Source organism: Mus caroli, chromosome 11 (genome assembly GCF_900094665.2).
Source record: "Mus caroli chromosome 11, CAROLI_EIJ_v1.1, whole genome shotgun sequence".
NCBI lineage: Eukaryota > Metazoa > Chordata > Mammalia > Rodentia > Muridae > Mus > Mus caroli.
In genome coordinates this window covers 31244374-31269592 of record NC_034580.1, presented here as the reverse complement: position 1 = coordinate 31269592, position 25219 = coordinate 31244374, and the positions used below count along the sequence as shown (strand labels likewise).

General features: G+C 48.0%; 1 protein-coding gene across 3 annotated transcripts in view; it reads right to left on the bottom strand.

Moving 5' to 3' along the window:
• Slit3 (slit guidance ligand 3) overlaps window positions 1-25219 on the bottom strand; it is a 587044-nt gene that overhangs the window by 20116 nt on the left and 541709 nt on the right. For all 3 annotated transcript variants that reach the window (XM_021178434.2, XM_029484039.1, XM_029484040.1), the window contains 6 exons: window positions 24564-24688; window positions 18754-18851; window positions 12708-12847; window positions 9192-9285; window positions 4581-4718; window positions 2068-2308 (listed from right to left, as the gene is read on the bottom strand). In XM_021178434.2, the coding sequence (XP_021034093.1) occupies window positions 2068-2308; window positions 4581-4718; window positions 9192-9285; window positions 12708-12847; window positions 18754-18851; window positions 24564-24688 (836 nt within the window). The remainder of the gene's footprint in view (window positions 1-2067; window positions 2309-4580; window positions 4719-9191; window positions 9286-12707; window positions 12848-18753; window positions 18852-24563; window positions 24689-25219) is intronic.

Below are 25219 nucleotides of genomic sequence, written 5' to 3'. Positions count from 1 at the left end.
TTCAAATCCATGTCTCTGTCCCCATCTGGCCTTTCAAGTGCAGAAGGCAAGTCTCAGGTTTATACTCCAGCAAATGCTAGCTGAGCTAATTGCTTAGACAAATATGCATTGAGCAGTACTGTGTGCTGTAACATCAGGGTCATATTGAGCATGTGCGGTGTGCTGTAACATCAGGGACACACTGAGCATGTGCTGTGTGCTGTGACATCAGGGTCACTTTGAGCATGTACTGTGTGCTGTGACATCAGGGTCACTGACCTCTCCAGGGTGCTCAGGTCCCGAGCATCCCTTACAAAGAAGAGTATCTATGTTGAAGCCCTGTGCTCCTCCCATGTGCTTTCCATTAGCTCCAGATGAAGGCCGATACCCGAGACAGGATAAAACCCGCTATGGTAATAGCTGGCATGCATGTGTAGTGGTTACCGTCATGCTCTACCATTTGAGACTGTGACATAACCTTGTCATCTACAAACTCATGCCGGAGAACTGTGCAATCAGCTTATAAAAGAATTCACAAATAAAAACATCTCAAGTTTTAAATAAGCTTCTGATTTTGTATGGATCATATTCATAGCTATCATTGGCTACACATGGCCAGAGGGCTGTGGGCTGGGCGTATCGGCAGGGGCTCAGTGTGTCCATACATGTTTAGTATAGTGGCAGTTTTCTTTAAAATGTTTATGATCTGTGGCTGGTTGTGTGTGTGTGTGTGTGTGTGTGTGTGTGTGTGTGTAAACTGGGCTGGTTGTATCTATGCATATCCAAGGCCCTAGTCCTAATCTGCTTCTTCTACTAGGATACGATGTGATCCAACAAAGCACCGCCTCCTTTGAAGCCCCTGTCTCTCAGTATCAAACATATAATAGTTGTAAACCAAGGCTAAAGACCAGAGCGCACATCAGTGTATCCTACGAAGCAAGCAATGTGTTCAGAGCCAACTGGGGGAATCTGAACAATACCACTGTCTGGGCTTCACCCCAGAGCAAGTCAGTTCTAGCCTTTGTGGGCAAACATAGTTTGAAAGCTCTACAGGGGATTCTGGGTGAGAATTCTAGGATTGCTGCTGAGGCTGGAAGCCAGGCTTTCGTAGAAGCTGCCCTGCTGGCCAGTTGGCTCCTGGGTGAGTCTCCACAGGATGGGCACAGGTACATCCCATTTGGGTGTCTGGAACACTGGGGGGCTGTTCTGGTGGGGAAGGAAGAGAGCAGGAAGGGTGGTGGCTTCCTATCTGTGCCAGCATCCACCCCTACGGTGCAGCCCTGCCCATTGGTCAGGCTCTGCAGGGAGAGGATCCTCTTGTGCATCTTCAGCCCCAGGGTCTGGAGCATGGCCCGCTGTGTATAGGAGCCCAAGATAATTACAGATTAATAGTTACAGGTGCTGAGTAATTACAGATGCTCCAGATTCAATCACTTGGCTAGGGTCACAGAGCCCTTGTGTGTGTCACGGAGCACCCAGCAAATGCCTGGGCTACTAATTGTCCAGCCCTGGGCCTAAGCTGTTGAGAAAACAACTTGGTTCATACTAAACTCTTTCCCACTCCCTGACTGTGTCCTGCTTGCCTGTGCCTCTATGCCTTTGCAAATGCAGATCTCTTAGCTAGCTCCTCTCTGGCCCATGCCTTTGCTTGGTCACCCCAGTCTCTTATCCTATTCCCCAGAATTTAGGCAAAGTCCTCCGTAAGTTTCGGATCTGGCTTAGCTCTTGCTTGCATCTGGCCAGCTTTCTCTGATCCCTCCCTCTAGGCCAGGAGCATGTCTCCTTTGTGCCCCTTCAGCATCTACGTCTCTTTCCTTATCATCCCTGCTGCTTGGCCTTACAGAGCACTGGGTATCCATTGTCCAGCATATGATAGTTGCAGGAGTGATTTTTAAGGAATGAATGGGTTAGGGAGGAGTTGGTGTCTGCTGTGAGACTTACCAGGGACTTCTTATAGACCACTCTGGCCCAGCTCCTGCAAAGCTCATATTCTGGAAAGAGTCAGGCTTGCTAATGATCTGGGAAACCCCAGCTGTACTGTGAGGGAGCCTCACTCCTTCCAAGTCGGGAGGGGAAGAACATATATACCTGCAGGGAGATGTTGGCCTGGGGCCGGACCTTGGCGGAGGCCAGTTCCACATAGGAGTCCTTGCCCACGAAGTTCACAGTGATGAGCTTCTCACACCTGGGTCCAGCAAAGCCTGGGGGACAGCGGCAAGTGGGCTCCTGCTGTACCACGATGCACTGCGCCCCGTTCTGGCACTCGTACTGGTCGCAGGGGCTGGTTTGTAGCAGAACCATGGGTGGGGGATGCTCACAGAAGAGCCCACTGGAGAGAGGAGATGGGAGAGAGGAGACAGCCATAGTTATCGATAAAGAGGAGAGCTGTAGTGGGAAGTTCCATCCTTGCCTCTTAACTGGAGCAAGTCCCTTTCTTTAAGTTTCTCTCTCAGTTTTTCTTTCTCTCCCCTCCCCTGCTCTTCTCCTCTCCTTCACCCCCCCACCCCCAAAATGAGTCAGAGCAGACAGCTTGGCTCAGTGGGTAAAGGTGCTTGCTGCCTATGACCTGAGTCTGATTCCTGGTCCCCATGATAGGAGAGAACTGACTGACTCCCACAAACTGTCCTCTGATTTCTATAAGAGTAGTGTGGTGTAAGTGTGTGTGTTAGTGTGTGTGTGTGTGTATGTTTGTATAAGTGTGCATGTACATACAGTAAATAAATAAATAAGTAAATGAATAAATAAATAAGTGAATAAATGTAAAAACAAAAAATTAATGAGTCAGACTAGCGTGAAGAGTTCAGAGTCATCAGACTGGACGGAGGTGAGTCTGTACAGTTGAATGAATAAACAGAACATGGCACAGCTGGCCAGCAGGGGGATTCTGCCTTACCAAAGAAGGAGCTTTGATACCTACAACCACATGGATGGACCTTGAGAGTGCTGTGCTCGGTGAGAGGGGCTAGCACTGCCTGACTATTCACATGAGGTACCTGGAGAAGCTGGTTCACAGAGCCAGACGGTGGAATGGGACGGTCAGTGCTACAGGGAGGGGGTGGGGAGTTGTTGACAGTGTTGGGGTTGGAGGTGGTGGAAGTTGAGTTGTTGATGGCGTCGGGGTTAGAATTCTGTAGGGCGCAAGGAGCTCTGGAGATGGAGAGAACACTGTAGCTGAGCTACCATGTGACTCTTCTGTTGAAAACGATTTATTTAAAAAATAATTTTGAATTACGTGTGTGTCTGTGTGTGCATATGTGCACATGAGTGCCTGTGCCCGCAGAGGCCAGAGGGGTTGGATTCCTCCAGAGCTGGAGATATAGGTGGTTGTGGACGACCTGATGTAGGTGCTGTGAACGGAACTCGATCGTCTGCAGAGCTGGAGATATAGGTGGTTGTGGACGACCTGATGTAGGTGCTGTGAACGGAACTTGATCGTCTGCAGAGCTGGAGATATAGGTGGTTGTGAACGACCTGATGTAGGTGCTGTGAACGGAACTTGATCGTCTGTAAGAGCAGTGAGTGCTATTAACCTATTAACCACAAAGCCAATGTGACTTTTTTTCTCCTGAGACAGGGATTTCTCTGTGTAATAACCTTGGCTGTCCCGTAACTCATTTTATAGACCAGGTTAGCCTTGAACTCCCAGAGATCCACCTGCCTCTGCCTTCCAAGTGCTGGTAAGGTGTCCATCACTACCACCTAGCTTTTTTATTTTACTTTATTTTATCTTAATTTAACATGCATCAGTGTTTTACCTGCATGTATGTCTGTGTGACGGTGTTGTATCCCCTGGAACTGGAGCTACAGACAGTTGTAAGCTGCCATGTGGGTGCTGGGAATTGAACTCAGGTCCTCTGGAAAAGCAGCTAGTACTCTTAACTGCTGTGCTGAGCCATCTCTCCAGCCTGTGCCTGCTCTTACCACTGTTGAACTGTCTCTGTAGGTTCACTGAGAGCTAGGGAGAACTCACAGCTCTTTCTTGGCTCACTCTCTTGGAGGGAGTCTATGTCAGAGTTAATCTGCATATTTCATATTCATGGTATCTATCGTGTACTGATTTCTGTCTGAGTGCCCTTTAAGTATGATCCCTGCTCCCCAGTTTCCTCCAACCCCATGCTTAACCCTTCCAGTCCAGGTTGAGGGGAAACTGGAGCCTAGGTGACTTCTATGTGCCCCACTGACATCTAACCAAGTGCCCAGTGCCTCTGATTTGACCTTTCTTTCTTCTAGCACCAATTCCAGAAGCCGATCCCAGATGCTCTACTGTGTCACCGCCATTTTTCATTGTCTTCTATTATTTGGTGCTAGGGACTGAACTTGGGCTCATAGGCTCAATAAGCATGGAGCTACAATCAGTTCTTACATCTTTCCTGCCATTAAGATGCCACACCATTGTTAGCCTCCAAGTACCCACAAGCTAGACTCCAAGATGGTGGCATCCTGCATTAGGTAGAATGGTGCACATGTGACACTGTGAGCTTGGACTCAAGCCCAACTTCTGCATCGAGCTGCCCTGACTAGCTGCAGGGAGGCCTGCAACCCTGCCTCTGCCTTCCATCTAGACCACGCTACCTTCCTTCTGAGGTGCTCCTCTGTTGTACCTGAAGCCCTGGGGGCAGATGCATGTGTAGCCATTGACCTCGTCCACACACTGGGCTCCATGGCGACACTTGTGAGCTACACAGTCATCGTTGTCTGTCTCACACAGCTTTCCACTGTAGCCAGGGACACATTCGCACCTGGAACACAGGCAAAGAGAAGCTAGCCCAGGGCCTGCCAGCTTGCTTGCAGGTGCTCTTGTGCCTTCCCTTGCCAAACCTCCCTTTCTAGTTCCTTAAGGGTTCACTAGGCCACCCTTGGCTACTGGGCTCCACTTGTGGTCCATGGCCTTTGCTCCCAGAGTAATGTAGGGGATGAGACAAGTTCTGTTTTCAGAACCATGCTGGGAGCATGAGATGAATCCCACAGCAATTGGGTCAGATTTGGTTCCTTCTACCTAGAGTTGACATCCCAGGTGTCCTTAGTGTCAGACACCCACCTGAGCATCTTCAAGGACCATCTCATCAGATCCTTAGCAGCCTGCAGGGGAGAGGGCCCTATCCAAAGCAGCACTCAGAAAGCACTCAAGCCACCTCCCCAAAGCCTCATCGAGTGACAGGAGTGACAGTTACGTCTCGTGTGTCAGATGCTATTCTAGGTGTATTGGCACTCATGGCTTCTCTTTCTTCCATATTCTCTCAAAGCCACGGCTTCTCAACAACCTCCACTACTCTGGAGTGCAGTGAACATCGTGTAAAGTCAGACAGTGAGATATCCAGATGATAGCAATGAGGATGAAGGAAAAGATGGCATTGGTGCTACCCTTGCCTTTGTTTTATTGCTTGTTCAGACATTCAAGCTAAGATAGCAAGGTTGAAAAGCTACTGTTTCCCAGAGGACAGGATGGAAGCAGCTGTCCTCACTCAGGCCCCAGTCCCACTGGCCCAGACCTCCCTAGAGAGCCCTGGGTCTACAGCCCTTCCATACTTGGCTATCACCAAAACTAAGGCTATATGTAGACAGAATGTGAGTCTGCGGCTCATCTATTTGAGGTAACACAAAACAGAAATTCCTGCACAGAAACAGACCTGAGAGTGCCCAGAGCTAAGTCACCCTTACAAACATACATGGACACAGTGTTCACTGGCCCCTCTCCCTCCTGCAAAGCCAGTGCACCTCTCTGGCCCATCAGCTCAATTCTTCTGGGCAGAGTAAAAGTCACAATGCCACCTATCCAAGCCCAAGGGCAAGAGGGCATAGGCAGGGAGTTCAGGGCAAACAAGAGCTCTGAATTCTTAGCTTGCACCCTCAGGACCTGACAAGAAGAAGGAGGAGGAGGAGGAGGAGGAGGAGGAGGAGGAAGAGGAAGAAGAAAGAAGAAAGAAGAAAGAAGAAAGAAGAAAGAAGAAAGAAAGAAGAAAGAAGAAAGAAGGAAGAAGGAAGAAAAGAAGAAGAAGAAGAAAGAAGAAAGAAGAAAGAAGAAGACCAACCAACCAAAATAAACCTAAAGGGATTTCCCATCCCTCCTTCACTGTAGATAGAGTTGGGTAGAACCCCAGCACTGCCCCAGAGCTAGGTAGGACAGCTAGGGAAGATAATGGAAAGGATATGGTAACCCTGTAGAAACCGTTCCATCAGAATATGTGTGTGTGTGTGTGTGTGTGTACACATATATATGCATACATAAGATAAAAATAAATCTTTAAAAAAATTAAGAAATGTCTACCACCATAACGTCAGCCATTTTCCTAAAGGAGCAAACTAGAAAGCTGAGAATGGGAATATGTTTTGTTTCGATACTTCAGTTGCTGATAAAACTGGGCCTGGCAGAGGGGCAGAGGAGGATGGGAAGGGTGAATGTGGTCAGGGCACAGTGATGGGTGTGTATGCATAAGGATGTTGAAAGGAAGCCCATTACTTTGTAAATGATCTAAAAAATACATATAAAAACGAAACTGAACGCCCCAGCCTTGGCAGGCACCTGAGTTTGCAGTACCTGCATCCAAAAGAGCCCTGGAGAGTGCCTGGAATTAACCAACCTTCTCCAATGTGCAAACACCCCCACCCAACACTTAACAGGACAAAAATAAACTTTCTAAAGCATGAAGTCCAAGGCAAACAATGGGTAGGGAAGCTACCCTCTCTTCCAAACTCAGTGGTGGAGGCCTGAAGGCAGAAGTGTCTACAGAATTCTATCAGCATGGCCTTCTTCTCAGGTATTCATGATGAAACGAAACACCTAAAGACTTTGCTATTTAAGAGAAAAAATGTACCCAGGTGGTGGTGGCATACACTTTTAATCCCAGCAGGTGGATCTCTGAGTTCCAGGACATCCTGGTCTAGAGAGTGAGCTCCAAGACTGCCAGGGCTACACAGTGAAACAGGTTACAAACAAAGAAACAAACAAAAAAGCAAAAAATGAGCCTCTGACTCAGGGAGCCTGGGCGGGACTTGCCACTACATTCTTCACACATTTCCATGAAATGTTGGTTTCAGGACCTTACTCCCTATAGCAGGGTCTATACAACACTTCTTGGATTACAGAGGCAGCAGGTAGAGCCACTTCAATTCTTTCTGTTTTTCAAACACTTTGCTGTATCTGCTATGTTGACAATGTGTAAAGTCTGTGTTGGATCTAGTGACCCTGGGCCAGGGACAGCTGGAGTATCTGGATTTAGCTGAGAAATCAGCCAGACCTGGATTGACTTGCAAACCCTTCTTGGTTCTCTCTTGGTTCCCTGGCAGCTGGGTGTGTGTCACTGGGTATTCACTGGGAGGACCCTGGTTTCTCCGGTGGAACCTTGACGTGCTCCTGAGAGTAGGTACTGCATGGAGTTCTCATCGTACACAAGTCTTCGTTATTATTTTCAGGGCCTCTGAGCAGATCTGCCTAACACTGAGACCTCATTAAAGTGTCTCCAAGGATCAGCAAAGGTCACCCTGAATGCATCACTGCCTCTTATTAGTATCCCTCTAGGCTGTGGGACATCAGGTGTTTGATATCAGGAGGGAGACACAATAATAAAATGCCTCATTGGGAGAATAGATTATTGTTTTGAATATATTTGATTATAAACACTACAGTTACTGATTTGGCTTCCAGACTTTCTGAAACACTGTCTCCTGGGAGACAGGACATATAAGTAAGATGACTCAAGGAAAGCTTGGCTGGTTCCTTTCTTTCCTATCTTGTCCCAGATGCAAGGGCCCTTGATTATAGTCCAGGGTGAGGTTTTCAGAGCAAGCGTCAGAGGACAGAAATCTAGCATCTCTACCTCTCTGTGTCCACACCCACCCTGACCAGTTTCAAAACCACTGACCTCTAGGTTCACTGTTTAATTGATCTTGAATATTTGTCTCCCCATTCGTATAGCTGAGGGCTAGTCACCTCTCACTGTTCCCTCCTAGCACACTGAAACCCTTTGCCTGACAGTCTGGGCATCTCTGCTTTGGGTCTGAGTTTGAATTTTGCACATATCTTCTTTCCAGTTTGCACGTCACACAGTTTTGTGCATCTGCAGTACATAGCCTTGTATTTAGTAAATAGAAGCTTTCAATTGATGTTGGATCCTGGGGTGGTGGGAGTCTGGGGGTTGTGCTCAGGTGACCACATCTCCTGAAACTCCTGCCTAGCATATCTCAGCGAGGCACAAGCAGACAGGTAGACGTGAATGGGGTGGCACACAGAGAAGCTGTGGTTTCTTTTATCTTGGCAAAGCCACAGGCCTCACACCTCTTCCAATAATTACCTTAGAGATGAGCAATGAGCCCATGATGTCCCCACAGAAAAGGACAGGAAAGATCTGGGGGAGGTGGCTCAGTGGGTAAAACCCTTGCTGTGTAAGTCTGAGGACCCAAGTTTACATCCCCCAGAACCCACATAAAAGCCAGCCACGGCGCCGCAAACTTCAGGCTTAGTGAGAAATCCTCTGCCAACAATCCACATCAACGTGTGGCCTGCACACATGCCAAGCTGCTGAGTGCACCCACACACACATGTGCACACACACAGAGAAAGAAAGAGACGACATATGGTAAGATACATTCGCTCAGGAACTGGGTGTGCTTCCTGGGCTGCCTCCTCCTAACTGGAAATTGCTCACGTGGTCCTCTGTTGCTGTTGGTGATGGAGGAGACAGCTTCACCCAGGGCAGTGTTGCTGAACTGAGTCAGGACTCCTGGTCCCATCTCCTCCCTCCCACAGCTGCCATAGTCTAGCAAACTTTCTGTGGCCATGGGGAAGCAGGGACTACCAGGAAGGCTATACATTGGGGAGCTACCTCTGATGGTTCCTTCTGCGGATGCCTTGTTTCAGCTCTGGAAAGGAGAGAGATGCTAAGAAAGAGAGGAGAAGGTAGGAAAAGAGAATGAGAGGGCAAAGGGAGGGGAAGAGGAAGAGGAAGAGGAAGAGAAGACATATCCACCTCTTCATCCTTTTCTATCACTAGAAGAATCCAGAGAGGAAGAAACTGTAAAAGATAAAAGCAACTTGGGGAAATATGAGCAGGCCTGGGTCAGAGATAGAGACTCGTGTGAGTACAGGAGCGAGGAAGACGGGTGACTGGTTGTGCAGGGAAATGGGGACAGACACTACCTGACTCAGGGCCTCAAACCCAGGCTGTTGGAGGGAGAGTCCTCAGGGCTCTCTGCCAGAGCATGAAGCCGGGCCTTACCTGAATCCTTTGTCCAGGGAGATGCACTTGGCCTCGTGCTGACAGAGGTTCATCTCGGGCACACAGTAGTCAATCACCTCATCACACAGCTCCCCTGGAGGTCACAGGGAAGAGAAGTCAGGCATCAGCGAGGATACTGGGCATCGCCAAGGCCACAGGGTTGGATTTGACCCACCCTAGGTCGTAAGTCACGGACACCAGGAATCCTACATTCTTTTCTTAGTTTATCCTTTCTATGGCACTCTTGACTCAGTTTCCCTAGAGAGACAATGAGAAGGTCCCTGGAGTCTCTCTTGGACAGTCAGCACCATCTGGCTGTTCCTGGAGTTGTTGCAGCGGAAGCACAGGGCAGACCCTGACTTTGGGTTGTGCTTGTCCCCTCCTTCTCTCACCCACTGTGTACTGAGTATGAGTATCGTCTGTCTGCACTGGAGGCACTGTACCAGGTGCTGGGAACACAGCAATGGCCAGTTCTTACCTTCTCATTGCTTAGTGAGCATTATCTGCGGCCAGGTAGGCAGTTACTATTCAGCGTTGTAAATGGGAGGGTAAACTGTGGATGCAGAGGGGGATCTACAACCCTGCTGAGGAGGCCAGGGGAAGCTTCCAGGGGAAATGGGCCAGGCATGCTATATCTGCTATGGGCAAGAAAGCCCTTTGCAGGAAACAAAATATAGAAGCAAGCAAATACAAAGACAAAGGGTAGAGCAGAGACTGAAGGAAAGACCATCTAGAGACTGCCCCACCTAGGGGGATCTAGGCCATATATAGACACCAAATGTAGACAGTATTGTGGATGCCAAGAAGTGCATGTTGACAGGGGCCTGTCATATAGCTGTCTCCTGAGAGGCTCTGCTAGAGCCTGACAAATACAGAGGTGAATGCTTGCAGCCAACCATTGGGCTGAGCAAGGGGTTTCCAATGAAGGAGTTAGAGAAAGGACTGAAGGAGCTGAAGGAGTTTGCAACCCCATAGGAAGAACAACAATATCAACCAACCAGAACCCCGCCCCCCCCTCCAGAGCTCCCAGGGACTAAACCACCAACCAAGGAGTACACATGGTGGGACCAATGGCTCCAGCTGCATATGTAGCAGAGGATAGCCTTGTTGGGCATCAATGAGAGGAGAGGCCTTTGGTCCTGTGAAGACTCTATGCCCCAGTGTAGGGGAATTCAAGGGCAGGGAAGCGGGAGTGGGTGGGTGGTTGGGTGGGGGAACACCTTCATAGAAGCAGGGGGAGGGAGGATGAGATAGGGAGTTTCAGGGGTGGAAGAACCGGGAAAGGGGATAACATTTGAAATGTAAATAAAGAAAATATCCAATTTAAAAAAAAAAAAAACAGAAAGCCCTTTGCATGGTTCAGAGAGGGAAATAAAGGAACCTGCAGTTCTGATCTCCAGGTATATGCCACCATTGAAGTTCACAGTGCTGCCAAAAATGCCTAATATGTCATAAATACGGAGGGATGGAACGTGTGGAAAAATCCAATACATGTGTGTTTGGGAATGTAGAAACGGGGAGGAGACAGGACTGTGTCATGGAGCAGTGAATGAGTTTAAAGCAAGGATTTTATTTAACTTTCCCTAAAAAATGTACTTGTTTTTATATTTATGCATATAAGAGTTTTGCCTGAATGTATGTCTGTGACCACATGTATGCCTAGTATCTGCAGAGGTCAGTGTAGGGCATCAGATCCCCCAGGGCTGGAGTTACAGTGTGAGCTTCCAGGTGGGTGGTGGGACTCGAACCCAGGTCCTCTGAAAGAGCAGACAGTGTTTTTAACTGCTCAGATTGGATTTTAATTTTGAAAAAGCCAAGTAGAAGGTGATATAAGAGAGGAAAATGTCTGACTATGGATGGTCTTTCCAGAAGGATAGGGGGTTGGGGTCAGGAGCAGAGAGGAGGCTGAGCGGGACAGGAAGTATGAAGGTGGCTGGGCAGTGACTGTGTGAGGCCCAGCCTCAGAGGCCGGTCTCTGCTGTGATGGGGCATGGCTGACCCCTGCTCTGCCCTGATTTGTCCTGAGCTGCACGTCTCTACATTTGCCTAGGGAGAGGCACTGTGTTCTTGGGAGGTCTCTTCCTTTTCCTAGTCCCCTGCAGAAACTCGGGAATAGACAAGCGTCTGCTTGGGATGTGGATGTGTTTTGAGACAGAAACCGTAAACCTTCCCCGCTCAGGTGCAAACTGCAACATATCTGCAGTATAGTCCAGTGACCTGCAGATAGCAGGCGGGGCCCCATGGGGCACAGGGCACAGGGCACATCTCAGCTGACCATCTGTATGCTGGAAAGTTGTTAAAGTGTGGCAGTTTGAGCCTCTTTACCCTCTCCTTAGCCTCGGGCATTGTGGTTTGTGATTCTATTTTGGCACTGAACATATTCTTTTTTTTTTGTTTGTTTATTTTATTTTATTTTTTAAGACAGGGTTTCTCTGCCCTTCCTCCTCTGCAGGCATGACGACTGCTTCAGGACACCATGTGTACTTCCCGCCTCCTGCTCCACTTCACAGAAGAGCTGGGCTCTGTGGACCATGGCAGGGAATCCCTAATAGAAGCATCGTATTTCTCCTTGCCTTAGGTTTGGATTTCCAAATGACGTTATGGATGGCTAGGTCTGTAACGTGAGGTTTTGTGGGGCGGGGGAAGAAGAGATCAAACACATTGGGAATGAACACAAACAGCACTCCTCAAAGCAGGAATGTTCACAGCTCTACCCTGTCAGTTTGGTTCTCAGCCCCAAGAAGATGGTCATTACTGTATGCAGTGTTTCTCAAGCTTTTACACTTATTACTGTTTTTATGGGTTGACCTTTCCAAGAGTTCATGGAGGTGCAGTCTGGGTCATGCCACTTCAGGTTGACTTCGTCACAAAGCAGGCTGCCTACATCACTTGGTGACATTTTGCTTCCCTAGCTAATGGTATATTTAACTATACTCAGGAGGGGTTGTGGATGTAGGTAACAGAGGCACTGGGCTTTGAAGAGATTCTTGAGGATTCCTTCCCATGGGATGGGAGCCTTCTGTATATTCACCAGTGGGGACCACTATGGTCTCCCACCACCCCAGACTTCTTCCCCTGATGCTCGTGTTTTTTGGCCTGACCTTTAAGCCTCTTATGAGAAGGAGCTGGGTCTTGTTCAGTTTTGCATCCCCAGTTCCTAGTAGAGTGTCTGGAAGGCACATTTCCAGATCCAGACACCAAGAGTAAAAGCATCTCTCTGCACAGCCTCAAACATGTGTGGCTCCTAATGATGGGGGTGGAGGTAAGAGCCACACAGACCGATGAGAGACTCGTGAGTACATTCTAAAGTGGTGAGGAATTAGAGGTTTCCTCGGGACAGGGTGAAGATGGAGGGGAGGGACAAGCAACACAGAGGGTATTGGGGAGCCCTCTCTTGGAGAGGAGCTGGGGGTTCTTCCTCCTACCAGGATATCATAAGAAAATTGCATCCTCTCAATGCTTACCCTTGACCTCAAAAAACACCCCAACATGGGGCTCGCCCCTCAATGTCCGTACCTGTGTAGTTCGGTGGGCACAGGCATGCGTAGTTGTTGATCCCATCTACACAGGTGGCACTGTTTTCACAGTCGTTATCCTCACAGTCATCTGGGTTGATCTCACACCGCTGTCCCTCAAAGCCCAGGGGGCAGGAGCAGCTTTAGGGGGCCGTATGTAGAAGGGAGGGGTTCCAGGGTCAGGGAACAGGCAGAAAGGGGGGGTAGAAAACACAGTTTGTCAGGTCTCTCTTGTGGCTGGAGGTCTGAGACACATTGGCCACTGAGACCTTGGGGACCCAAGGAGGAAGACACTTAGGAACCTACAAGGTCATTTTGTCTAGCTACTGTCGCTCAACGTTCTCTACCTTGTCTGTTGCTTTGCACCAACAAGGCCCCTACACTTCCCTCAAAGCTCGAAGTAGTTTTCCTGGACATGGCTTAAATCCCTGCAAGTGTTTTTGACCCCACCCCCATCCCCCCCCGTTTCAACCAACTCCTCTGTGGGGTAGATGGAGAGGGCCAGAAAAGCAGCCTCCTTCCCCTGCAATAATATTTCATTCTAAGGCAGACTTTCTATTCTGAAGGGTAAACAGGGCATCTCTGTCAAGATAACTAGGCAACTCGGGAATGCATTCTGTGCTGGCACTTTCTAGATCTCTGACTTTGGGTAGTTATGAGATTTAATGAAGGTAGAAAACAAGCGGAGGACACACAGCAATGGGAAGTCACTTAGTTCTAGGGAAAAAACCCCACCATAACTGTCTCCACTATTGCTATCCCTGTCAGGTCCCGGCCTCCAGTGTCTGAGCAGATGAAGTGGGAGGATCTCTCTCCTGCCAAGTCTGAGGACCCTTTGTGCACTTATCTCAAAGGACATCCATCAGCAGGTGTGTTGCTTGCTTTTGCCTCTGCTATGGTAACTCTGTTGGAGATTACCTCTCCCCACACTATCCCTGCCAGACCTTACTCCTAGAAGTGGCTATGCAAGGTTAAAACACAGACAAGGCCTGGGCAGCATTGAAGCAGCCAGGGGCTAGGACGTGCTGAGGGGTGGAGGGAGCCAGTGTCTGATGACAGGCTTCTATGAAGCTCCCTCTTTCAGGACCCAAGTTCTGGTCAGAGAGTGAGGGGCAGAGTTAGGGGTGTCCATGAAAATGCTCCAGCTGTAGACCTGAAGTCCAGGCCTCTACCTAGAGATGACTCTGATTGTGCAAGTGGATTAAAAAGCAAACTAAGCTAAGAGAAAGCCAATTTCATGGGCCTAGAACACTAATTTACCTGTTTACTTACAACTCAAAAATTCTATCACATTTTCTACAAAAGTCTACAGACTTCTGAGGTTGAGCTCATGTAGGGCAGAGAAAACATCGTCTTATTCCCCTTTCTCTTATGGACCCAGGACATCATGAAAAGGGCCAGTTCTTTATAGCTACACAGGGGCAGGTACTCAAAGGCCTTAAACAATGGCGTTAGCTTCCCCCCAAATCTAATTCCTTGGGTTTTCTGGGGTCTTGGGATTGCCTGGCAGGGGTGACAGACAGGATGGCTGGTCAACAGAGTAGATGCTGCTAATGGCTGGAGAGAGGGTGGGGAGGATGTCAAACTCTCCTCTGTCCTTATCAGGTTCCTTGAAGGGGCTCTTAAGATGAAGCTTTTAAAAGGTAGATTGTGACCCCCTTATGGGATCCTGCAACTGAATGTAGGGATTGTGAAAATTCTGGCAACAGTCAAAGGTTTCTGAACACAGTCCAGCATTTAATTAAAAATCAAATGCATAATGGATCCCAGGTGTTTCTGGCTGTGCTTGCTCGTGCCACATCACAAGACTCCTCTGCAGCTTCGGTTCTGAGCATGCATGTACCCTTTGCTCCGTATATGCTGTCACACCACGGTGCAGAAACACCTTTGCACAGATTGGAGACGATTGTATGTTATGAATTTGCAGTATTTTTACTGCACACATGCAGTTTTCTACTGTTACGGAAACATAATGGTTTGAATACAGAACTGTGAATACTAATGAAGTTTTAAAACTAAAATAGTAAAGGCTTTTTAATATTTTCCTACCGTCGCTCCTCATCAGGTTGGTATATCTTTGGATTGCATTGTGTCAGAGTGTTTAATTTTCTAAGACTTGCTGTTTGACACTTTGGTTGTAGGACATAAAGAGATCAAGCTAGAACGGACTGAAAAGCTTTCTCTCTATTGACTAGATTTCAGAATGCCAGAGGGTTCTATGTAGGATACTGAGGGAGAAAAGTTTTTTTAATGAGCTTACCCCGTGTTGGGTGTTCCATGCTATAATACTGATCTTCCAGACAAGATGTGACACAGGTGTAAAAGCGACATGACTGTTATGTGTGTAGCCAATTTTTGATTGGAGCTGATGAATACTTCATGGGAGGGAATGCCTGCTGGACAATGCACACCTGGGCCAAAGCCCATGGCTCAGGAAGTCGTAGGCTCAAGGATAGAACTTAATACTGTTGTTTTGCTAAAGGGACATGTTGTCAAATGGCTCTAAATATTTATGTTTATATCCGCAGATTAGGGCTACTATCAAAGTTGCTTGGTCAAGTGTGGAGTATAAGTGATAACTGAATATTTAGCCTCAAATGTGACATAGTTTACGTCAACTTTTCCAAGGCTCATCAAGGAAGAGGATGTAGAAAAAAATATAAGAGCCGGAGGGTGGTAACGAGTGCTGGAAAACACTGTCTCTCTCCAATGATTTGGCTCTTCCACTCATGAATGCACAGCAGTTATGGTTACTTATACGAGACCTGCATAAGATCAGGCCAGTCAACCTTCCAGCATGGGCAAGAGAGGGTACATTTCTAGTTGAGGAGCTATGCTTGACTGATGGCTGCTGGGGGGAGGGTGAGTCTTCTTCTGGGCTATGGCTATTGGTAGGCTGCCCACGGTCCAGTGGATGGCCCCTTGCCCATGCGCATGTGTGCAGTACTAATTAGACCCAGTGGATTATTAAGGACAAAGGGCATGAGGTTGGAAGGCAGATGTCTTGTAGAGATCTGGGCAGAGTGGGAGGGGCTACTTGGGTTAGATATGACCAAGATACACTGTATACATGTGTAAAATTGTCAAGGAATAAATAATACCCTAAAAATGCCCCTGGAGCTGCAAGCTTGAGAGTCATTAGAAGTTGTTACATGGAGTTAGGCTTGTGTTTAGATAGAATTTCCAACAGCTTCTGAAATGGTCCTAAATATACTTCTGTCATTTTGAACCATGTCTTTATGCAAAGTGCTGGTCTAAGAAATGGTGATTTTAAAATAAAAATACCTATCAATTCTAAAAAAAACATTAAAGGGGCTCTATGTCTTACAATACCAATTATTTAGCCAACATTTAATTAATCTAATTAGTATACAAATTTGTCTTTAATAAATAGTAATATATATAAATGATAATATATATGTATACATAAGAATTGTTTAAAAATAAACTTATGATTCTTTTTATGCCCTAGGTATAAAAGAATATGACTTTTTCAAATACTTTAAGATGTTAAAAAATATTCTATGTGTATGGATGTTTTACCTGTATGTATGTGTGTATATGTATCTATGTGTGCCATGAAGTACCCACGGATACCTAAAGGTGTCAGATCACCGGAACTGAGTTACAGACAGCTGTGAGCTACCGTAGAGTGAATCAAGTGTAGCCCTCTAGAAGAGTAGCCAGCATGCTTAACCACTGAGCCTTCTCTCTGGTCCTGACATTTTGTTACATACTTTCATAGCCTGGGTTGAATAACAATAATCTGGGCAAAACAGGGTCATGAATGGAAATAATTTGAGAAGCCTGAGCCAGGGTGACTCCAGGAGCAGTGAGTTAGCAGTGAGGACCTTGTTCAGATTTTCAAGTCTCATTTTCCTTTCATTGTTCTCTTGTATGGTTAGCCCTAAAGCTTTTTATGTCTGTGTGTCTGTCTATATGCAAGCATGTGTGTGTGTGTGTGTGTGTGTGTGTGTATGTATCCTATCTATCTATCTATCTATCTATCATCTATCTATCTATCTATCTATCCATCCATCCATCTATCCACCTACCTACCTATTATCTAATTTATATATTGGCTTGTCTGTTTTACAGATAATTTGTGCAGAAGTGCTCTGTGGCCTCGCTACATCTTCAGCCTTGGCCTTTGCTCATTGGGTGCGCAGCAGTGCTGCAGGATGCAGAAGCATCTGAGTGGAGAAGGCAAGTGTAATTCTGACACTTTAGAGGTGGCGCGCGTTGGACTGTAGTCCCCTAAAAGGATAGGATGAAGCACTACTCCTCGGGACCTCAAATGTGACCTTATTGGGAAATGGAGCAGATGCAGCCATGATGATTCACTGAAGTCATATGACGGCAGACCCCTAATTCAATATGGCATCCTCATATGACAATGTTTCCCAACCTTCCCAATGCTGCGACCTTTAACACAGTTCCTCGGGTTGTGGTGACCCCCCAACCCTAAAGTAATTTTTGTTGCTACTTCATAACTGTAATTTTGCCACTGTTATGAACTAATATAAACATCTGATACGTAGGATATCTGATCTGCAACTCCTGTGAAAAGGTCAGCTGACACCAAAGGGGCTGCAACCCACAGGCTGAGAACCACTGTTGTTAGGCCAGCTATGGGGAGACAGACACAGCCCTGCTGCTCTGTGATGATGCAGCCTGGAGCTAGAATGATGCACTATAAGCCTTGGGTTGCCCAAGACTTCCAGTAAAGCAGAATCCACGACGAGTCAGGGAGTCTTGCCCCCTTGCACTGGGTCCTGCACACCCCCCCCCCCCGTTTGGTGTCAGTCCTGCGGAACTGTAGAGAGAATATTTCCACTGTTTTTAGCCTCCCTGTCTGGGTAGTTGGGAAGCCCTAAGGATCTGACTCAGGATTGGGGAGGACATTATTCTTCATAAGCCCCCTACTGTGTCTCTGCTTGCTGTAGCGTTATACTACAAGGTGGCTCCTCCCGGGAGCACACACAGACATGTTATTCCCCTATATATCTCATAGTTAAGGTCCCAGTTCACGTGAAAATCATCCAAGACAGAGGGTGAAGCAGGCCCCTGACACACAATCACTGCCAGGGAAGCTCTGTTTCCTGCCTCAGGCTTGAGTGGGGCAGAACACATATTTAGCCTTGGGAGTACAGTTCCTGGCTGGCTGTTCTTGATGAACAGGGGAACCGGGTGGTTTGGATGACTCTAGGCAGGAACAGGAACAGTGCTCCTCTTTTTAGGAGTCCTGGTTGGTTGGAGCTGGCTCGGTAGGGTGATGCATGGGCCAGCTGGGTTCTCTGGAGAGTTCTTACCCAGACCACACAGCAGCCCCTGGCTGGAGGGCTTTTGATAAGTTAATTATGTGCAGTTTGAGCTTTGATGTTGCCCAGAGCCTGTCTGGCACCAGGGTCTCATCTTTATTGTGAGGGGCTACTGCCCAATTATGTGCTGTGGGAGACCAGTGATTGGCTTCTGATGGGGCCACAGCTGGAGAAACTACACACCTGAAAGATGCTGGGAGACAGATGGGCCAGGATGTCTTACCACTTAGTAAGGAGGGACTAGAACATGGTTAGAAGATTCAGGGACCAGAGCCAGATATGTGACAGAGCCTGGTCTCAGTTTCCTCTCTGCTCAATGCACATAGGAACCCCCTGCCCCCAGTACAGGTGTGAGAAGGTTTAAGAGAGATGACGTAAGAGTAGCCCCCACTTGGCATGCAGAATGTGACAGCAGTAGCCCCCGTTATTATTTGCGACACAGAAAGGAGTGGTGGGATCGCCAGGTGGGCCAGTATCCCATTCTCTGACTCTAGCCAGCATCTGCAGCTTCCCATGGAGACCTGGCTCCGAGAGAGTGGAGGCTGGCACTTGGATTCAAATCCCTGTACCAATGCTTTGTGTCTCTGGGGAGAGAGTCCATCCTTTGACACCTCAGTGTCTTCTTGTATAGGGCAAGGATCTTCCTTCCCGCATTGATGTCACCCCCATAAGGAGTCTGACCCAGAAGCTCTCTAAGAAGAGGGTAGGGCAGGGCTGGGCTATTACCTGAACCCATCTCTGTGGTTCTCACTGAGGTGGCAGGTGCCTCCATGCTCACAGGGGTTCTGGACGCAGGTGTTGATGGGTACGGTGCAGTCCTTGCCCTGAGGGACAGATGAGGGAGAAGTCTGGTAAGCGAGGCTTTTGGTGGCTGCTATGACCCTGGAGACCCCAGGGACTTCCCAACATCCTCTGGGATGAAGCTGAGATAAAGACAAAGGGAGTCATTGCCGGGTCACTCATTCCTCATGAAAAAGGGGAGGTTGTGTTGAGAAGGCAGAGTTCAGGCTCCAGCATGAGCAGTTCCCCAGTTCACAGGCATCTCTGGCCTAAGCTGCCGGCATGAATACAGGCTGGGAGTCCATGTGAGTTTTCGATTCCATCTCCCCCTCTTTTTGGCTGAAAATGGGCGCCAGACCTTTAACCTCTGACAGGGTTGCCATGAGAATTACGTGGGAGCGTTCACAGAAGGAGGCACTGTGCATTATGTAACACACTTGGCACATAGTAGGCATTCTGTAAAAGCTAGCAGATGGTATTGCTATTTGTTTTATTGAGGTTTAAATAGAGTCCATACCATGAGCAGGGGGAAGTAAGATATAACCTGTAGACCCGTGCTCTATAAAGGGACCCCCCCCCACTCCCACTTTCTCCTTGGCTGGTTGGTCTGTAGTATAGCTTTGCTGTCTGCATTTGTTCTCAAGTTCCAAAGGTGAGTCCAAGGCCAGGCCAGACTAAGAACTGCAATCGTTTGGAATGAGGCAGAGTTCCACTGGATCAGGCTCTTCGTCAGGGTACGAGCTGAGGAAGAGCCAGTGAGTGGCAGGTGGGGATGATTATGCCACGTAGAAGGAACAAGGACAAAGGCTCTGAGTGGGTGACCTCAAGGCCCAGACTGTAGACACTAAACCCAACATCCCAGGGATCCTCTTACCCCCATGGCTCCTGCTTCTCCCTTGGGACACAGACCCTATACTTGGGACATGGATCCTGTACTCTCTTGGGACATGCAAGCTGTACTTTGTAGGACCCAGTAGCACCAGGGCTGGGGAGGTAGCTGCTGTATATAGTTTTGAGCCATGGGTTCAGTGACTTGAGTGCATGCCAGGCCAGGGTGATCATGGGAGCCTTCCCACTGCCACTGCCACCTGCTCACCATCTGCCTGAGAAGAGCCTGTCCCATCTTCTGTTGCTGCCAGTGTCTATGACTGGGACAGTGACTATGCATGGGACTGGGGGTTCTTGGCTGTGTGCTTATTGCCAGCTGAGCCTGAGGCGTTGGGCCAGGATAGCCTCCACTGTGGGCCCAGAGGTATCTTACTGTCTTGCCTGTAGGAGCCTCAGGCCCCTCTCCAGTAGCTGGAAGGCTGAGTCCCTGTCTGTCTGGTTTATGTGAGTCCATCCCCCACACAGAGGTTTCTGAGAGGGGAGAGTGAGAGGAAATGTGTGCTTTGAGGAGCTATCTGGCTTTCCCCCCACGCCACAGTGACTCAGGGCCCGCTTTCTGAAAGCCGGTGTCTGGAATGGAAAGTGTAATAGGAATTCTCACTCACGGTATTGAGCATGTTCTCCAGGCTTCAAGCTAAGTGTTTTATATTCATGATCACATATAATGTTCCCAAGAACCCTGTGAGATTAGTACAATTGTCATTACACTCCCTTTTATCAGATAGGGAAGGCAGACTTGGAAAAGAAGGAAATAGCCTTGAGACTTCACAGCAGTTAGTGAAACAGGCGGCCAACAGATGAGCCCAGACGGCTGAGTACATATTCAGCACCAGGCACCTCTATGCTGGACCATTTGGTCTGTTCCTCTGAAAACCTGGGCTTTGGAGTGGAGTGGATTGGAGCTGAGTCTAGGCAGGCAGCTACATGCCGTAAGGAAATGACTGGTCCTTGTTGACCTTGTTTTGATATTCCATGAAATAGATGTGAGGTAGAGTATGACTAATTCAGGAATTCAAAGTACAATGACACATTTGGGTGCTGATACATCACCAGAAGTGGAAAAAAATCTATCTTTGACTTCAGGTCATGGTCCAAATGAGGGTATAGTAAAAATGCCTTCAATGACAGCCTATGTGTATATATAAACCAGGCTAATTTCATTATTAGATTTGGGTTCTATTGCCTAGATATCTTTGAGTGTGAGTGTGTGTGAGAGCATGTGTGAGCACATGTGTGTGTGTGTGTGTGTGTGTGGTGTATGCCACAGTGCAATTGTGGAGGTTAGTGGATAACATTGTGGAGTTAGTCCTTTTATCCTTCCTTTACAATGTGGTGGTTTGAATACATTTGGCTCCCAGGTGTTTAAACGCTCGGCCCATGGGAGTGTCACTATTAGGAGGTGTGGCCTTACTGAAATAGGTGTGGCCTTGTTGGAGGAAGTGTGTTACTGTGTAAGTGGACTTTGAGGCTTTCTATGCTCAGGTTCTGCCCAGTGAGGAAGAGACTCTCTTCCTAGTTGCCTGCCGAGGGCAGTCTCCTCCTGGCTGCCTTTGGATCAAGATGCAGGATCTCAACTCCTCAAGCACCATGTGTACCTGCTTCCCGCCATGATGATAATGGACTGAACCTCTGAAACTGTAAGCCAGCCCCAACTAATGTCCTTTATAAGAGTTGCCTTGGTTATAGTGTCTCTTGGCACAAACGGATATCCTAACTAAGATCCATGGGTTCTGGATATCCAAGTTACGTCACTACATTTGTGTGGTAAGTGCCTTTGCCCATGGAGTTAACTCGGTGGCCCATCTCTTACTGGGACCTGAGTCTTGACCACTTGTCTAGGCGGGCCGGTCAACAAGCTCTAACCATATGACTGCCTCTGATGCCCAGTTCTGAGATGATAAGTTAGCATCGTGATGCCTGGCTTTGTCATGGGTTCTGGAACCCACACTCAGGTCTCCAGCCCCAAGATAGTTTAGTATGCATCTGCAAGTATTATAAGATCCAGAAACATCTGAAATCTGAGATGCTTCTGGTCTCAAGCATTTCATATAAGGGATGCTTAATCTCTATTTGCCCCAAGCGGAATGAATTACCATTGTAAATCACATTACTTTCAAGGTACCTCTTAGGTGATGCAGCCCTGTAAGAAAGTGGCAGTGATGACCATGACTAGGGTCTGAGGCAGGGCTGAGTAGGCTAGATAGTTCAGGGATGCATGCATGCATGATAGTGGTTCTATAGAGATAATTATGAAGAGCAGAATAAGAGAATCTCAAAAAGGATCCAATGGGACCCCCACCCTCACCCCCATCAGCCCTGGCCTGTATACTCTGATGTTCTTGCAAAGTAACACTTGGCTTAGGCAGAATCCCCATCCCCATACCAAGGGTGGTGTGGTATGTAGGATCTCTTTTAGACCTTCAGGCTGAGCACAGAAATCTAGGAGGTATTCCCACTGCTTGAAAACATGGTAATTGGGACTTCAGATGAAGACTTCTGTCACTTACACATCCTTGAAAAGCAATCACCATTTCCAATGTGTGTCTAATTAGCCCAATTCAATTCTCTTCTGCTGCATTTTGTTCAAATCTACTCGAACTGGGATGTTCTTTTGTCCTCTTCCCTCTGTTCTCCATCCCACCTTATGTCCCCTCTCTGACAGAATCTGGGCTAGTGGCTTCCTTTAAAAGAGCCTAGGAGCAGCTCCCTCACTGGAATCTCTGCGTCGTCAGATGGGGTGTGGGACGACTCAGGGACCTTGTTATTCAAAGTGTGGTCCTTGGACTCATAGCCTGGGCAGCCCCTGGGAGCTTGTTATATACACCATCTCAGGCCTGACCCCAGCTCTCAGAAATCAGAGCCTACATCTTAATAAGATTCCTGGGTACATGCAGGCTTGGGAAGTACTTCTTGGAGGCACTGAACATGTGCGTGAAGCCCAGTGGTAGGGAAAAAAAAATCAGGTATATTTTATTTTTTTAAATTCCAGAACAGTGGCAAGATTGTTAGCCATGTGGCATGTTTTCTGAACCTGGCACTGGGGTAGGTGAAGGGCACATGCGATGCGTTTTTAGCCTTGTTACAGCTAGGTTGGAGAGTTTCCTTTTACAGGTGGAAAGGCAAGGTTTAGGGAGAGCCAGTCACTAGGGTAGACCAGGCTGGGTTCTGTTTTTAGCTTTGTGCTAAGGTTCTGTGTTCTGTAGGTGGTAGAGTGTGGGTAAGCCCTAGTATTTACAAATCTTAGTTGACCTTTCAAATGAGGATAAAGACTGATGTCTCTGGATGATTAAGCATGCTGAGATAATACAGTCCAATTCAAGCCTTGCAGAAGACCAACAGCAATGGCATCCTTAGAAAACTCTGTTTTCCCAAGGCAGTGTAGCAACATATATGAAAATCCTTGACACTTGTGAACCGAGTTCCAAATGAAAAGCAGCAGTGTACCGCAGGCTAATCTCACTCTCCAGTATGAGGGACGGAGCAGCTTGCAAGAGGGAAGGTAAAGATGGGGATGTGTCAGCTTATCACGTACTTCCCATACAGTGGGTCCTCTCCTAGGTATACTGCTCACATCACTGACTACACATCAATTTATCCCAACCTGTGGGATGTGTCCTGGTGTCGGGATGAGAAGGCTGAGGTGAAGTCACTGGTCATGGACATACACCTCGTGCATGGCAACGCTGCAATCCACACATACGTCTCTGTAATTCCAAAGCCTGAGACTCCTTCCCCTCCACTGAACACATATGCACAGGGCTCATTGGATCTGTGCCTGAGCAAACTCTGTGCTTGGACTCTAGGCTACACTTAAGGCTTAGGGACAGATGGTTTAAAAAGGAGTCCTTGGGCTTTCTTGTTCCAGGCCCATAGGTGGCACTCTGACACCATCTGCTAACAGCCAGACAGAAGCGCAGAAAGCCACCAGGTAGCTGTCCCCTGGAAACTGCCTTTCAAGCCTGTTACTGTCCAAGCCCAGTCCCTTGAGGACGGATGCAGATGCTGTGTTCCTGACACTCAGCCTGTGCATGTGGTGCACAAGATGGGCTACTGGATACCCTGGATTCTTGGCTTGTCCAGAGCATTCGGATCCCATGGACGAGCATTGAGCCGCACCTTTGTGGACCCCAGCGAGTCACTGGCTATCTGGGCACCTCTTCAGGGTAAAGGACGTTGGCATTTGGCCTGTATAGCAATAGCCTTGAGTTTTAGTCTCAAATCTACAGAAGCCTGGTTTCTAGTCTTATAAAAGAGGCCTTCTTCATAGGTTTGCTAGGAGAAAGAGTGAGCCAGACATCAAGCATAGAGCCCGACTCACAGTCTGCAGGGGGACACTGTAACTCTTGTAGATTGTGCTGGGGGGAAAGGTTGTCTTGGAAGTAGCCTGGATTTCTGATAGAATGGATGGGAGAACCTGACAGTCTCCATCTTTCTGTTGGGTTTGCCAACTATGTGTGTGACCTTGGAAGCCCCAGACCATTGAGTCTTTGAGTCCCTAATCCCCTTATTCTCTGAAATAGCAGCTAGGATACTGGGTTCAAGGGCTGACTTTTCCAAGAGAGCATTTTGTAATTGCCTGGTTTGTAATCTCCCTGTAACTCACAAACAAACAAACAAACAAACCCCGACACAGGTAGCATTTCTATCTCATCTTAGCATCCCTGTTAAGATTCCACAGGCCCTGTCTGGTAGGCAATGTGGAGGAGACTAGGGATGTTGTTGGCAAATGTCACTTGGCGGGGGTAGGTCACAGTGAATTGTAGTTATCCAGGCTACATTACACAGCATCAGCTGCACAGGACCTTTCCCTGCAGCCAGGACAAAGGAAGAGCCTGGGCATGAGTGGTGGGCAGAGCCTCCCACCTTACCTTGTAGCTGTAGGGGCAGGTGCAGCGGTACTGCTCCACGGGATCCTGACTGCAAGTGCCGTTGTTCTTGCACGGGCTAGAGAGGCAGGCATTGCATTTGGCCACGATGTTAATGTCCACTGGCCCTGAGTAACAAAACCAGAGAGTGGGTGGCAGCTCTCTGAGCAGGGCACCTCCCCTCCCTTCCCCTCTGCTCCGGCTCCCTCCCATCTCTGAGCCCAGAGGGCTGCTGGCTCTCTTGAGGCTGTGCATCCTTCTGGAGAGAGTCCCATTAATTCAACGACTGTCCAGTGAGTAAGAATCACAGCGGGACATCATACAGAAGCACTCTGCAGTCAAATCAATTACTGTAATTAGCCTGATCCGATTTGGGTGCTAATCTGCAAACAGTGCACCATAATTAGAACCCTCCTGCGTATCTTCTATTCCAGGAAGTTCTCAGCACAGGCTCTGTTTCGACCTTCTCCTCCTTTGCCCCTGCCAAGCCATTTCCCATAGAATAACTAAGGAGGGATGCCAAGGCACACACATGGAGGGGCCTTTCTTCAAGACCTTAGGGGTGATGATGTCACACAGAAAGATGCTGATGGGAGCTCTTTGCCTTTGTCATCCATGGAAATTTTAACGGCATCTGTTTTTTTTTTTTTTTTTTTTTT